The 15673-nt window shown below is 33.3% G+C and overlaps 1 protein-coding gene across 4 annotated transcripts; it reads right to left on the reverse strand.

Annotated features, from left to right (window-relative positions):
* Window positions 1-2401: 2401 nt before the first annotated feature.
* Window positions 2402-15205, reverse strand: LOC123682306. Of its 4 annotated transcripts, none has more exons than XM_045620862.1 (5): window positions 14478-14617; window positions 13920-14089; window positions 13467-13759; window positions 9221-9378; window positions 2402-2875 (listed from the first exon to the last, which is right to left on the reverse strand). In XM_045620862.1, exons 2-5 carry the CDS (start codon window positions 13963-13965, stop codon window positions 2539-2541), a joined length of 834 nt encoding a protein of 277 aa, XP_045476818.1. In that variant the 5' UTR covers window positions 13966-14089; window positions 14478-14617; the 3' UTR covers window positions 2402-2538. The 4 variants fall into 4 exon arrangements, with proteins under 4 accessions (XP_045476818.1, XP_045476819.1, XP_045476816.1 ...); XM_045620863.1 differs by having other exon boundaries at window positions 13920-14142; window positions 14478-14605; XM_045620860.1 differs by lacking the exon at window positions 13920-14089 and having other exon boundaries at window positions 14478-15205.
* Window positions 15206-15673: the final 468 nt, after the last annotated feature.

The following is a 15673-nucleotide window of genomic DNA, read 5'->3' on the forward strand; positions in this document are numbered from 1 at the left end:
AGAATTAACAACACATTCTTCGATCATAAGGAACAACACAAATACACATTTCACAATACAAGAGGACAGAAATCTATGATCGACTTTGTGATAACGAATAGGCGCGTACACCCAAGTCAAATATTGGATGTGCGAACTCTAACTTCAGCTAATGTGGGGACACAACATGGACTAGTGCTCTGTGAGTACCGTTTAAAACAAACAAAAATTAGAAAGAAATCACCCATCTACATCACTAAGTTCAACACGGAGTCACTAAGAGAAGATAGCACAAGAGATTTGTACCAGCGCAGATTGAACGAGAAAATTTCTCAGAACATTATAACTTTGGAGGACAGTGTAGACATGGCCTGGAATAAAATCAAACAAAACATAATACACAGCGCGAAGGAAGCAATAGGGCAAAGAAAAATCAATATCAACGGCAGAAAAAATACTAAACCTTGGTTTACTGAGGAAGTGAAAGACCTGTCAAAGGAAAAGAAGATGGCATACATTAGGTATATAAATAATAGGTCACCCGAAGAGTACCAGAAATATAAGGTAATAAGAAATAGAACGAATGATGGGATTAAACAACTAAAAAAAGAGTATTGGGAGCGGTTTTCTGTCGAGATGGAACATGATCTATACGGATGCCAGAAGAGAATATGGAACATGCTTAGAAAAAGGAAGAAGAATGTAACAGAGGAAGTACAGATGAACAATATAACAACAGAAACTTGGACAACATACTATGAGAATCTATATAGCAATTGCACGGACAATAGAGAGGAACAACGACAAGAGTATCAGGAAACATATGACGAGGGAGACACTATAACTATGGAAGAAGTTCAGACAGCCGTACAACAACTCAAAAATCGGAAATCACCCGGAACGGATAACATCACAAATGAAATGATCAAATACGGAGGAAGAGAAATACATCAAGAAATAACAAAACTCTTCCAAAATATCATCAGAACCGGTGAAGTGCCTCGTGAATGGAAAACCAGCTTATCCGTACCAATATACAAGAAGGGCAAAAGAAAGGACCCTGATAATTATAGAAACATAACACTGTTGAACTCCACACACAAACTGTTCACTAAGATATTGACTAATAAAATCTCCAGCCAAGTTAATATATCCGAAGAACAACAAGGATTCAGACGCAACAGGTCAACGGTGGACGCGATTTTTACTTTGCGGCAAATGATAGAGAAATCAATCGAGTTCAACAAACCAATGTTCACATGCTTTCTCGACTTAACAAAGGCTTTCGACAGAATTAGACTCCACGACGTTCTTGAAACCCTTCAAGCTAAGAATATCTCTGAAAAATACATCAGAATTATTAAACATCTTAATACCCACAACACCACCAGGATAAAAACACAATGTGGATTATCTGAGGAGATCAGCATATCCACTGGCATACGACAAGGGGACAGCCTGAGTCCACTACTTTTCAATCTTGTAATGGACCGAATTGTTGAAAGAGTGAAGAAGATACGGGCAGGCTATAAGATGGGACGCCGCTCATTGAACATCATGTGCTATGCTGACGACGTCTTTCTAGCAGCTGAAGATGAAGATGACCTCCAGCGCCTTGCATACGAATTCACAAAAGCTGCAGAAGAGCTGAATATGATTATCTCATGCGAGAAATCCAAGACCATGGTTTTCGCCAAAGAGCCTATCCGATGCAAGATAGTAATTAACGGAAAAATCCTGGAGCAAGTGTCAAGATTTATCTACCTAGGAGTGACAGTATCCAGTGAACGATGCATCGTAGAAGAAGTCCGAACACAGGCGCACAAAGCAGCTAAGATAGGAGGCAGCCTCAGAGATATAGTCTGGAACAACAAAACCATGAGTCACAAAGCGAAAACTCGCATATACAAAGCGTGTGTGAGACCAGTGCTCACATACGCCGCCGAAACGAGGGCAGAAACGTCGACAACGAAGAGAATGGCGAGAAAAACCGAAATGAGGATACTAAGATCAATCAAAGGGATAACACTCAGAGACCATGTGAGGAGTTCAGACATAAGGGAAGAACTGGAGGTGCAGGATGTCGTCAGATGGGTGAGAGCACGCAGGAGGTTCTGGAGAGACCACGTGGAGAGGATGCCGGATGAGAGACTAGCCAAATGGGCGGAAACACAAAAACCCAGTACACGCAGACCATTAGGGCGCCCTCCAAAGCGTTGGAAAGAGAGCTGGAACTCGTTGTCCCAGGAAACACAATAACAGGCAGAAAGCAGAAAACACAGGACATAGTCCTATTCAAAGTGGAAGAAGAAGAAGAAATATGTTTACAAGGATATTATAAAAAGAACTTTATTGCCTCCTTATTTTAATTTTTTGTCTCTCTCAACACTTTTATAATAAATAATAACAATATACAACAAAATAAGAATTCAGAGTTTAATATGTCAATTAATCATCTGTAAGGAATAGATAATATAGATAAACAATAAATCAACAACAATCGATTACATAAAAAATTATATAAAACTCATTTATAATATAATACTTAGGATTTATTGTTCAGAAACATGTACATTTCCATCTCCTACTAGATAATTCTGCAACTTCGATACACTTTTTGCAATGCAAACAAACAAGCGTTTGGGATCTTCCATGCTTATGTTGCAAATGTGTAACAAGATCTGCTCGCCCAAGATGGCCAGGAAAATTTAATTTGCAGAATAGACATTTATAGGTTATTACTGGAATGAATGCCAACATCATTTTAGTATCAATTTTATCTGGATCTGCAGCAATTTTGTTTGCCGAGTCGTTTTGCATGCCAGTGAAATGTCTGAATGATAAAGTGACCTTGGGTAGTACCATTTCATTGAAAATAACATCTAATGAGGAACCTCTGAAAAATTAAAGGAGAGTTAATAAACCAGTTAACAATATAAACTAATTCTCTAAATTAAATTTGACATCTACTCAGTGATATTAAATGTGTTCCAGTTAGAACAAATGATTTTTTCGATTAATTTCTCTCTTCGATTAATTTCGTATTTCAGTATTGTTTTTTGTAGATCTTTATGCTCATCAAAAGACTCTGGCCAAACCTGGTTCCCAAGTTATAGGGTGTTCAAAGAAGCGTTAAAAGCTACAAATTTAATATTATCATAACTTTTGAACATATTTTATTTAATACATTAATTCTACAAATCATCAATACATTGATGTTCCCATAGAATGAGTATGTTTATTTAAAAAAAATTAGTACAATGCAAAAGTAAAAAACCCCCATTATGAATGTGTCATTTAATAATTTTTAAGTGATCTAATAAATAATTTTAATGAATTTTTCTTCTTTACTTCTTCTGGTAAGTTGTTATATTCCATTGCAGCCTGGTAGATTTTTTTGCTCTATTTGTTCTTATATTATCTAAATGGTAATTGTTTATTTGTCTTGTCTGGTAATTATGTACGTCTAATCTTTTTTGAGTTCTGTGTTGAATTTGAGCAGGCCATGCTCCATCTTATATATCAGTTTACACTGCTCAACAACCTTTGTGACCTTCATGTTGGGTATCTTTAGTGTGTCATATAACTCAGTTGTTGGAGTATCATATGGTAGATTATATTATATTGCCTTCAAATTCGATTTTGCAATCTTTGTACCCTCTGTAAATTGCTGACTGATGTATTTGACCACACACTAATCAAGGACTCCAGCACAGAATGAATATTCGAGTAATATAATGTCTTTTTTGCTTGCTTACTAAGATAGGGACTAACTGTTCTCAATGCTCCAATAAGAGGTGTAAGTTTACATGACAAATATTCTATATGTTCGGTTCATTCCAGTTTTGTATCAATATTCAATCCGAGGTAGGTGAGCAAATTTTTTTGATTGATTTTGATTCCTTTTATTCTGATGTTTAGCGGCTTTGAGGGTTTATTTTTCTGTTTGAAAAGGAGAGCAACCGTTTTTTCCACATTCAAAATAAGTCTTATTTCAGTTAGCCATTTCTGAAACTTTCTAAGGTCAACTTCAACTCGCTGCTGTAAAGTGTCTAAATCCCTACCCTCGTAGAACAACGCTGTGTCGTCAGCAAACATATAGTATAGAGCCTCCAATCCCGCAGTCTCGAGATCCTCTACGAACAGAAGATACAACAATGGACCAATCACTGATCCCTGCGGTACTCCATTTATACCCTTTCCTCTGAGCTTCTTGTCGTTTCTATTACTGTGTGATGTCTTCTGTTCCTTAGAAAGGTTTTTATAAGGGTATAGGCTTTATTGTTTATTCCCATTCTTTTCAGTTTCCCCAACAGTAAATCGTGATCAACCATGTCAAAGGCCTTTCTCAAATCTATAAACACTACTATCACATAATTTCTCGCATCTATGCTTGTACTTATTCTTTGTACTAGATCTGTTGTGGCCCCAAGGGTTGAGCTATTACTCTGAAAGCCATATTGATAATCTGAAGTAAGAGCAGATTCTGTTTTTAATTACTGTCTCTAGTAGTTTAGAAAATACTGATGTAAGTGCTATAGGTCGATAATTGTTGGGATCAGTTTTATCTCCTTTTTTATATATTGGGATGATTTTGCTTTCTAGGCATTGTGTCGGTATTATCCATGGGGAATATATTTGAATAGTTTTTTGCAGCTAAAGGGGCTATTCTTCATTGATCGCTATGGTTTTTCAATTTTTTAGGTTTATTTATACATAGGCACCATGTAATTGGAATCAGAATAAATTTGAAATTTGAATTTGAATTTATAGTCTTTACTTATAAGTTACATGATTAAGCAGAAAACGTATCTACTTAGCTGTTTTGCTCATACAATGTATTATTTTTATTATTTGTTTATTATTTCTTAGATAGATATCTATTCAGGGCTGGCACCAAATGCTCATTCTCATAAGGCCGCTGTCTAAGTGTCTTTGATACTTGCAATAGAAAAATGTGTGGAAATTAACCTAGTAAGAAACTATCAGAAATGTGACAGCGATACATTCTGATAGTCAAGCTGCAATCAAAGCACTGAGCTCACATATCATTGATTCTAAGATGGTATTGGAGTGCCGAAGAAAACTCAATGAATAGGCAAGAATAACAAGGTCTTTTTAGTCTGGGTTCCTGGCCACTTGGGAATTAAAGGGAATGAAGAGGCCAACATACTTGCACAAACTCCTTTCATTGGCCCCGAAATTTCTGTGGTATAGGCGAATGTACGTACAAGAAAAAGTTTCAGAAGAAAGAAAAAACCTAAAGAGAAATACTCTGGCCTAATCTTCCTGGATAGGATCATCCCGAAAAGTTTTATTGCCTTTAATATTCCAGTGAAAATAGAGAAATAATTAACGAATAATAAAAATGAAACATTGTATAAGCAGAACAATTAAACACATTAGGTTTTCCGCCTAATCATATAACTCATAAGTAAAGACTATAATTTCATTAATAAATTTCATCATCAGTGCTTTATATAATAAAGACTATAAATAAACCTAACAAATTGAAAAACCATAGCGATCAATGAAGAATATATTTTTTACAAGCAAAGTAACGGAAAACCTATTCAAATATGTTCCCTGGTTAAAAAGTTAAAATAATATTAAATTTGTAGCACAGTGCATTAATATCCCAAGACCCTTAGCACTGACTAACTATATTACCAAAAACAGATACAGACCCTTAACTCAGGTTAATATATTGAGTGAACAAGATTGGACTTTTATATATGATGATTCATTGTCACCCAACGATTGTTAATGCTGTTCACAATCGGTTCATAGAAATTTTCCTGGAATCTTTTCCAGAGGTTGACATTAAAGCCAGAACAAGCGACTCCGGGGTAAAATGGTTCTCTGGTGACATGGGAGCGATGAGGGAGAAAGTGAGACTTTACAATGACATGTATAATCACTTTAGAACTGATGTCATAAAGATGGTGTGGAATAAAGTACGTAGTGAGTACAGAAAAGCTTTGCGCATGGCTCGAATGTCAGCAAATAATAATTTCATTTTGAAATCAAGTAATCCTGGTGAAAACATGTGGAAAATAATAAACGGGAAGAGACACCCTGAGGTAATTCCATCTATCCCCATAAGCTCTCAGGATTTTAATTCTTATTTTATTTCGTTGCCCCATGAACTCATAGATAGTTTGCCAAAAACGGGAATTTCTGAGCCTAGGAATTTCACAGATGCAAACTACCAATATAATAATGGTTTTCAATTTCAGGAAGTGTCTTTTAATAATGTAAGAGATGCACTATGTTCCCTAAAGGGTAGTAAATCGAGGGACTACTACGGACTATAAACATCACTCCTGAAAAGGAATATAAATCATATAGTGAGCCCTCTCACTAGAATGGTGAATCGTTGCATTAAGAAGGGAGTTCTTCCGGACTGTTTGAAAGTGGCAAAAGTAATCCCTATACACAAAAAAGGTGACAAGAATGGCAAAAAGGACTATCGACCGATTTCACTACATCCAATTTTATCAAAGGTCTTCGAAAAAATAATTTGTAATCAGGTAATGAACCATTTCGAGAGTGACAATCTCTTTTACAAAAATCAATTCGGATTTAGAAAGAAATCGAGAACATGTGATGCTATATCACGTTTTGTTGAATATACGCTTGACTGTTTTGAGAAGGGCTTGCTTTCACTATCAATATTTTTAGATCTGAGTCGAGCTTTCGACTGTGTTTCCCCGCAGGCTCTTCTAGACAAGCTGGCAAAGTATGGGTTTGATGAGATTAGTCTTAGACTAATTATGTCATATTTCACAGACAGGAAGCAGAAGGTCTTCTGCAATGGAACATGGTCTGCAGAGGGTCTGTTGAGTCTTGGGGTACCACAAGGTTCCATATTAGGACCCTATCATTCATAATCTTTATGATTGATTTCCCCTACTTCATGGCTATATATGAACACCTACTATGGGCTGACGACTGCATGGGATTGAACAGCTTGCGAGAGCGGCAGAGCTGAGAACCAAGGAATGGTTTGTATCAAACATGCTAGTTTGCAATGCAGAAAAGACATAAACCATGTTGTTCAATTTGAGAGGCATTTCAAATCATAATACCAGTGAATTGGTAAGGTTTCTGGGAGTTCATCTAGATCCAAATCTCACCTGGATCTCTCATGCCAATGAAACAGCATCCAAAATAATAAAAAATACCTTCCTGCTCCGTAACTTGGCCAACATTGTGTCAAAGAATGTTATTAGGTTGCCTATCATAGTCTGGTCGAGTCACATCTGAGATACTGTGTACTGATCTGGGGTTACTGTTCTAGTAAGGAAAATATTTTCAGATTGCAAAGAAGAGCAGTTAGAATAGTTGTTGGTTTAAACTATAAGGATTATTGTGTAGACGCCTTCAAAAAATTTAAAATCCTGACATTTCCCTCTATTTATATTTATGAATGTCTTGTTTATGCATTTAATAATAACGGGGATCTTCCGAAGTTTGGTGATACCCATGATTATCACACACGATATAGAAACAACATAAAATCTAAATATATGCGACTAGAAAAATCCAAGAACGGACCTAATTTCATTTCTTATAAACTTTTCAATAAGATACCTGAAGAGGTGAAAAGGCTCAGTCTCAAAAAGTTTGAAAACTGTCTGTGAATTTTTGTGGCGGCATGCGTTGTGGAGTGTCCAAGAGTTCCTGTCCAGTAGTTTGAATTTTTAATCTCTTTTAAATTAATTTATTTTTTGTGTTGTAATGAGGAATGGTATTTTATATCATTCATAGTCGTATTACTTTATTGAGTAATGCAGTTATATTTTGACAATGATACTCTGTATCATTTAAGAATTGTATAACTTTATCGAGTTATTTCTACTATTTTTATATTCTGACAATGATGAGAAATGCTTTATACCATTTCGAAGTTGTTGTATTTTTTATTGAATCCTTTGACGTGTGCAATACAATGAATTTTTGTAAAGAAGCATCAATAAATTATCTATCTATCTATCTGTCATGCAAGTAGGTCACCTTTAGACTTTATTCGAGGTAACATGACAGCGCTTCGTTAACTTCAAGAAATAGTGGAGCTATATGTTCTCTCTTACCTTAACCGGCGCGAGAATCCAATATTTCAGCAAGATAATGCCCAAACTCATGTTGACAGAGTTAGTTTAAACTTTTTCGAAGCGACCCATGTGAATCTTTTGCCATGGCCACCCAGATCCCCCGATCATTCGCCCATAAAGCATGTTTGGGACATCATGGGTAAAAGGCTTGGAAATTTACATCAGCCCCCACGGATTTTGGCGGCGCTGAGACATGAAGTACAGGTAGTTTGGGATAGTATATCTCAAGAAGATATATTTTAACAAATTAAAAAAAAATTGTAAATCCTTCGTTTTCTCTCCAAATTTCAATGATTTACTCCTTGCTATTCTATCTCTGTTTTACCAAAAAAAAATTAAAATTTAAACAGCCCCTTCTGGCTGTTGCAGTTCTTTGTCAGTTCGTATATTTAAAATAAGTTGAGGTAACAATGTTCATGTTTTATCTCTATTAAAATTTTTCGGAATACAGTTTTATGTGTTTTTCGTGGAAAATTTTGTTTACGACTAGACATATTTCAATTTGAGGAGCCTCCATCATCCACATAGTAGAAATTATTTTGAAAAAACAAAGCAAAATATTTCTGCGGGGGACAGATATTTTTGTTTTCATTTTATTTTTTCATAGTTCCTCTATACAGTGTTTCAGGGTTATCCATTCATTCTGGGATACCCCTATAATTAATACTTTTAATGTTACTGCATAAATAGTGAAACTTCACAATAAAATAAAGTAGAATTATTGACTATTAGGCAATAATACTTATATTGTATTTGTTTTATCTAAACTCATTGGTAGTTGTTTTTTGGAGTTTATAGTTTTTATATTATTCCCCCACGAACAAGTTAATTTTTTTGTAATTTGTTTATTGATGCGTACCTTACAAATTAATTGTATTTCAGAAACTGGTTTTCGTTATATTTTTCTACTTCAATAAACTTATTTATTTATTAATATTTATTAAAAAACTCTAAAACATGATGAGTAGAAAAATGCATTTTTTGGCTCATGTTTATAAGTTTTTTTTTCTTCAAATTATCCTAGGAATCTCTCATTTTTGTTTTGTTCCAATTAAGGAAAACTCTGTATATGATACACTAGAATAAAATAAGGTAATTTTAAATAGATAACTCATTACACCTACCCAGTAGATATCTTCTTGGTCCTTTTATAAACATTTCGGCCTATATTAAATGTTACCCTGTAGTTCTCGAAAATAGAATCATTTTCACTTATATCAACCATATCTTGATAAAATTCATCTAATACACAGTTGATTTCTTCTTGTTGTGTAGATGGGATCTAAAAAAAAGGTTTTTGTTTTCATTTCCAATGATACATAAGTAGCTGGTTTCAACCATACGGCTATATAATTAAATGAACTACCCAGATATTTTTTGATATTAGCTCCAGATCAAAATAGTAAATAAACAGGTTTTTGAATTCGATATCAATATTAATTAATTTTGAAGAATATTTTGTAGTTGTGTTAAAACTACCAAATACGAATGTTCACATATATCAGGGTATTGATTTGTTTAATTATCTGCCTAGATGCATCAAGTATCTAGAACTAAAGAAATTCAAAAAGGTTGTTAACATCGAACTAATTGAGAAGTGCTACTATTCTTTTGCAGACTATTTTTGAGGAAAGTCTTATTTATATATTTGTACCCATGCATCTTCTTTTTTATGACTTGTCCCATACATGTATATGTCTTAAGGGATCAATAAATTAAACATTTGGATTGCTGATTTACATACATAATACACATGATGGACCTCTACAGAGTGTTCCTCAATGATATGCTAATATTCAATTATTTCTTGGAACAATTTAAAAAAAAAGTTCCAGTCCAGTTGCGTCTGTATGGGTTTTGCATTGAATTATTTTGAAAAATGGCACGTCACTTCTTTTTTCAAATTAATTCTTATTTTTGAAATTCTCTTTCATATCTGAACACATTTGATCTCTTGTTTTTACTTTGTCCGGCGCAGGGTTTTCGTTTAAGAAATGAAAAATAGTTTTACTTCAGGGACAAATAGCTGAAGTGTCAAGGGGAGACCACTGACAATTCCATGGAAATTGTTTGCGTATTCGCTATATTTCTTGATGAAAAATACTTCTTTATATCGAATTCTATACAAAAATCCCCCCATGATACTTTTGGCAATTTGTCCAGAAGTAAAACGATTTATATTTTTCTAAGCGAAAACTAAGCAAAATCAGGAAATCAAATTTGCTCAGAAATGAATGAGCTTCAAAAATAATTTTTTATTTGAGAAAAAGCAGTATTGTATAATTTTTTTTTCAAAAATATTCAATGCAAAACCCAAAGAAGCCCCACTAGTAAAAGAAATAAAATTGTTTATACGTCAGAAAATGTATTTTGCTGCAGTAAAAAGTTGTACCAAATTTCATAGAAATATATACAATTGTAGTTTTAAAAAAAGATTTTTTTTTTCTGGAAACTTTACCACACTTCATTTCAAAAGTTAGCAGTTTACAACATATGTTCATATGAAGTTTTTTCTTAAAATGGCTCAAAGATTCGCCCACTTGAATATTAGCATATCATTAAGGAACATCTTGTTTTTTTACCTCTAACATCGAACATAGAATCAAAATCATGAATTTTTGAACAATCATTTGAACAACTTGTTAGAGGACGGAGAATTTAATGAAGGAGTTCAAATAAAAGGGTTATAATAATTTGGAAAAAATGGGTTTTCGAGACAAGTCCCACCAATTTTTAAGATCTTATTCGACTAATAGGAAGCACTACACATAAGTGAATGAACATGATAGTGAGGAAGTAGTTCTACATGTGGGTGTACCAGAGGGGTCTGCATTGGTTCCACTGCAATATTCGATGAATGTACATAGCTTAAAAAACAGGTTATATCGTTAAAAATTTAATGGGATATTCTCCTCGTTGTCCTGATTCGAAAAAAAATGTATATATTATATACCTCTATCTCGATCCCTAAGAGAGATACAGGGTGTTGAAGTTCACAAGAAAAAATCATTTTTAAGCAATAGCTTCCACAAAAACGCTTGGATTCAAACGAAATTTTGCATGTCTACTATACTCTATAAAAGCCATTTTATGCAGATATTTTCGATTTTGGAGGAACACTAATGGCGTGCAATTCGGTCAGATCTCAATTATTTCGAAGAGAAAAGTATACCGCGGTTTTTTTGAGGGATTGAATGAAGCAATATCGAACTGCTTGTTCAATTTGGAGTATAATTTGCTTTTACAGAACAAAATTTGAAATTCCAGATATTATCAGTTTTTTCGAAAGACGTGCTAACTTGAAATTGGCTACAAATTCATAATTTAATCAGCCACGAACTGAATTCTGTAATATCTCGGAGAGATATCTTGAAACAATTGATTTGACTGTTTGTTACATTAAAGAAAAAGTTCATGGTACTCCCGTGACGAGCTGATCCAGTGAATAAAAGATGCCTGCGTTGAGATGAGGAAAAATCAGGAAATGATGAAAGTTGCAGTTAATTCTTAAGTTTGCCGTTGTCAGAAATGCATCGTGGCTGACGGTCTGAATTTTGAACATATGCTGTGATGTCATATCTATTTTTCGTTACCTCTTGATTCTTAATAAATTTCCTATTTTATTTGTAGCCAATTTCTATTCAGCATGTCTTCAAAAAATCTTATTATCACTGGAACAGAAACTTTGAATTTTGTTCTGTAAAAACATATTTTACTCAAAATCAAACCAGCAATTCGAAATTGCCTTATTTATTCCTTAGAAATAACAGTGGCAAACTTTTTTCTTCAAAATAATTTAGATGTGACCGAATTGCACGCCACTGGTGTTGCCCCAAAATAGAAAATATCATCATAAAATGGCCCTCAGAGAGTAGGGTACGCATGCAAAATTTCATTTGAATCCAAGCTTTTTTATGGAAGCTATTGCATAAAAATGATTTTTTCTCATGAATTTCAACACTCTGTATCTCTCTTAGGGATCAAGATAGAGGTATATACTATACATTTTTCGGAATCAGGGCAACAAGGAGAATATCCCATTAAATTTTTAACGATTGAAACTGATACACCCTGTATATTAATCTCAAGTCAAAATACTTTATATTTGCTGATGATATTGTGGTGGTTCTTTCCTCAAACGATTTGAAATATGTTGGATGTGATGTTAACTGCGATCTCAGACTTTATCATGAATGGAGGTTACAATTAACTGAGTATTAATCTAGATAAATCAGTATATAAGTTGTTCAGTCAAAAAAAACAAACCAAACTGTAGATAATGACATGTTATTATGAATAATTTCAAAGTCAAGACTGTGATAGAATATAAGTATTTGGGTATAATTTTGGATAATACTTAAGTTGGAGGCCTCATAAAGAAAATCAGATGAGGAAGATTTCTCTAATGGTGAAAGTTTGAAAAGATGTTCTTATTTATTGGATCAAGAACATAACTGTATAATGGGTGTGGTATTCAATTCCTTGCTGGGGAAATGCTGCGAAATATTTGATGGAAAAAATTCAGAGAGTACAGAACAAAAATTTTAGTGAGGAGTAATTGAGAATGGAAATCTTGATAACATCTAAAACATAAAATGAAAAAAAAAAAGTTTTTTTGAAAAAATTTCTTCATTTCATGTATAACTTGTACGAAGAATTATTAAGCAAAATCCTCGCACCCGTCAATTTTTAATGTCAAAAGCAATTTATCGTATGCTTTTTTGAATTTACGCTCCTCATCCCTCTAGTTTTTTTCAAATAGGAATATGTGGATTGTGATATATCAAATGAAAGGACATTCGATTGCACATTGAGCGGTGTGACTGAAAAAAGTATTTGTTGAGCTATTTTTTTATTACAAAATTAACCAATTGTGATTGGTGTCAGATTCTTATTCTTGAAATAATAAATTTGTCAATCAATCAACGGTGCTCAATTAGAACATTTAATACATTAAATTTATTTTCTATCCTAGAATAGGAAACTCATCAAAAAGCAAGTAACCATACCTAATTGATTATTTTCTAATGTTTTAATGAAAAAAACGGCGCAACCAATTTTCCTTTCATTTCCACCGTTGAGTAGGTGATTAAATTACCTTTCATTTGATGTATCACAATCCATAAACATATTTCCATTAAAAAAAAAAAAATGTAGTAGGGTGCGAGGCGCAGGGGATGAGAAATATCAAACTCAAAAAAGCACAAGATAAATTGCTTTTGAAATTAAAAATCGACGGGTACAAAGATTTTCCCTAATAATTCTTCGTACAAGAATTATTGACGAGTTTCGTTACTTTTTGGCACGCTTTATATTTTTATGTATAGTTGGATAGAGATAACAAAGTGATGTGACAATTATAAAACTTACCTGAGAAATTATTTCAGATTTAAAAGCTTTAATGTAATTTTCCAAGATTGAAATCTTAATTGGCCATTTCAAAGAAGTATCGTTAATACTATTCTTTCCTAATATAAAGTTTGATTCCTCCTCTTTGAAATCTGTATAACTGCTAAGATACTGACTTATTTTCGGTTCAAATGATCGTTTGAATGATAACTCAGAACTATTGAACTCTACCTCAATAAATGGATAATTCAAAAGTTCATTACAATTTAAATTAATCCAAGGTCTATCGGCATGTTCTTCCACTCTAATATGCCCTAAAAAAAAAAGATATAAATTTTCCTTCAATAAATTATTTTGCTGAATGGACTTTTTCGAAGAAAGTGATCAGAAATAAATGATAAAAACAATAAAGCATATGTGGATATTATTGTTCCAAATTATTGTTGCTTTCAAAAAACCAACATAATATCTTACATCTCGTTATAGTGGACATGACCTTGTTGGATAGTTTTTTTTCCATTAGTATAAAGTATGTTTTTCACATAAAAAATGTTAGTTCATTTGTCTATTCTGCAATTCATTCACTTCAAACTGTCTCCTTTGTATATTAATGTTTTCTTTGCTCTCCAATGATTCAACTATTACTAGAATCATACTTCTATTTTCACCAGTGATTTGGATAGTTGTGTTCACATTACTCCAGAAATATTATATACTTTAGTGTCTCATATAAAGCAGTCCAATTGAATATTTCCGCAAGTATGAGTTTTTACAGAAAACAGAGAGAAAGGTCAATGGGGGGGATATCTTGTGACTGCAAATTGTGAAGGGGGTTTCCACCTCATTCAAAGTGTCGATCAATCTCCTACTAATTAATTTGCAAGATGCCCCCCTCCAAATGAAAATTTAATTATCTTGGCAATTTTTGGAAAAATTGATGTGGACATATTGGACTGAACTGTTTATGAGGGGCACATTGTAGAAACCAGTAAAGTAAAACTAATACATATCTTGCATTCAGAATAAAATTACCTTTATAACCTGAAAATACTAAATTATTCAGGAGAGAAGCAGGGCCTGACAAATCTATACTGAAATTTATAAAATTGCCTAGAGATACTGATTGTGTACTAATATCTTTCACGTGCACTGTATTCAATTTTGATTTTTTTTGTGAATTCACCATATCTGGTAATGTCTTGGTCACTAAAGACTGCATTTTATAATATATGAAGTTCCGAAACCTAAGCATCCAATCTTCCAATGCAATAGAACCATTGTCATATTCTTCTTTTCTTGACCATCCTGGCCAATTTTTGATATACCTCATCAACATATAGGGAAGAGCCAACTTCTGATCGTCATCTAATCCATTAAAATTTATATTCAAATCATATTCAATCACATGATTTAAAATGTCCAATGTTAGTTCAATTTCTGAATTTGTGCTGATGATTCTCTTAAAAATGTTGTCAAGTGTTAAAGAATCAATTTCATTATTAGAAGCGCTTGGAGTATTTTCCATAATCCAAAATTAATTGGAAGAAACCCTCAATATTCAAGAATGTAGTTCTTTTTGATACACTAGTAATTTCCTCACGAAGACGAAGTTATTTTCAGACTAATTGTATTATACTAGATTTTATTTTTTTTTGAAAATAAGTATCATTGATATCATTACTTTTGAAATGGTTGAAACTAATAATTTTATTTTTCCTGCTACTTTTTTAAATATTCAATTTTTCATTGAAATTTAGGTTATAGCACAGAATACTCTCTCTTTTTCTTAACTTAGGGTATGGTCTGTATATCGCCGAGCGGTTACTAGTGGTTTTCAAAATTTGTTAGCGGTCAATTGATTTTCAATAAGTTTTGTTGCCAAGCCCGGTCAACATGCCATGAGCAAAATAGTTGGTGTATAACTGGACCCATTATTGAACACGAGGCACTGTAAAATGTGAAAACGACAACAGTCATAAATGTTTTTGTAACTATAACGCCCACAGCTAATTTGATTACACAAAAAAATACTTCATAAATGTAAGTGTCTTTTCTGTTAGTAAACATGAAAGCTACAGGAATTCCTTCACCAAATTCATCTACCACTAATATAGTTGTTAGCTGGAAGTCATAATTGTTCAATCCATGACTTCCATCTACTGCTATGATGTTAGTTCCAAATTTTTCTAACATATTCTTTTAGAAACTGGTCATTATAACTAAACAAA

Source organism: Harmonia axyridis, chromosome 6 (assembly GCF_914767665.1).
Source record: "Harmonia axyridis chromosome 6, icHarAxyr1.1, whole genome shotgun sequence".
Classification (NCBI taxonomy): domain Eukaryota; kingdom Metazoa; phylum Arthropoda; class Insecta; order Coleoptera; family Coccinellidae; genus Harmonia; species Harmonia axyridis.

Excerpts from the sequence above, each read along its gene's own strand:
- LOC123682306 (XM_045620860.1), bottom strand. The coding sequence starts at position 14,970 with ATGGAAAATACTCCAAGCGCTTCTAATAATGAAATTGATTCTTTAACA. Across the intron at positions 9,379-13,466 it reads AATCTGAAATAATTTCTCAG|ATCCCATCTACACAACAAGA; the intron begins GTAAGTTTTATA and ends CCTTTTTTTTAG. Across the intron at positions 2,876-9,220 it reads ACCAAGAAGATATCTACTGG|AGGTTCCTCATTAGATGTTA; the intron begins GTAGGTGTAATG and ends TTAATTTTTCAG.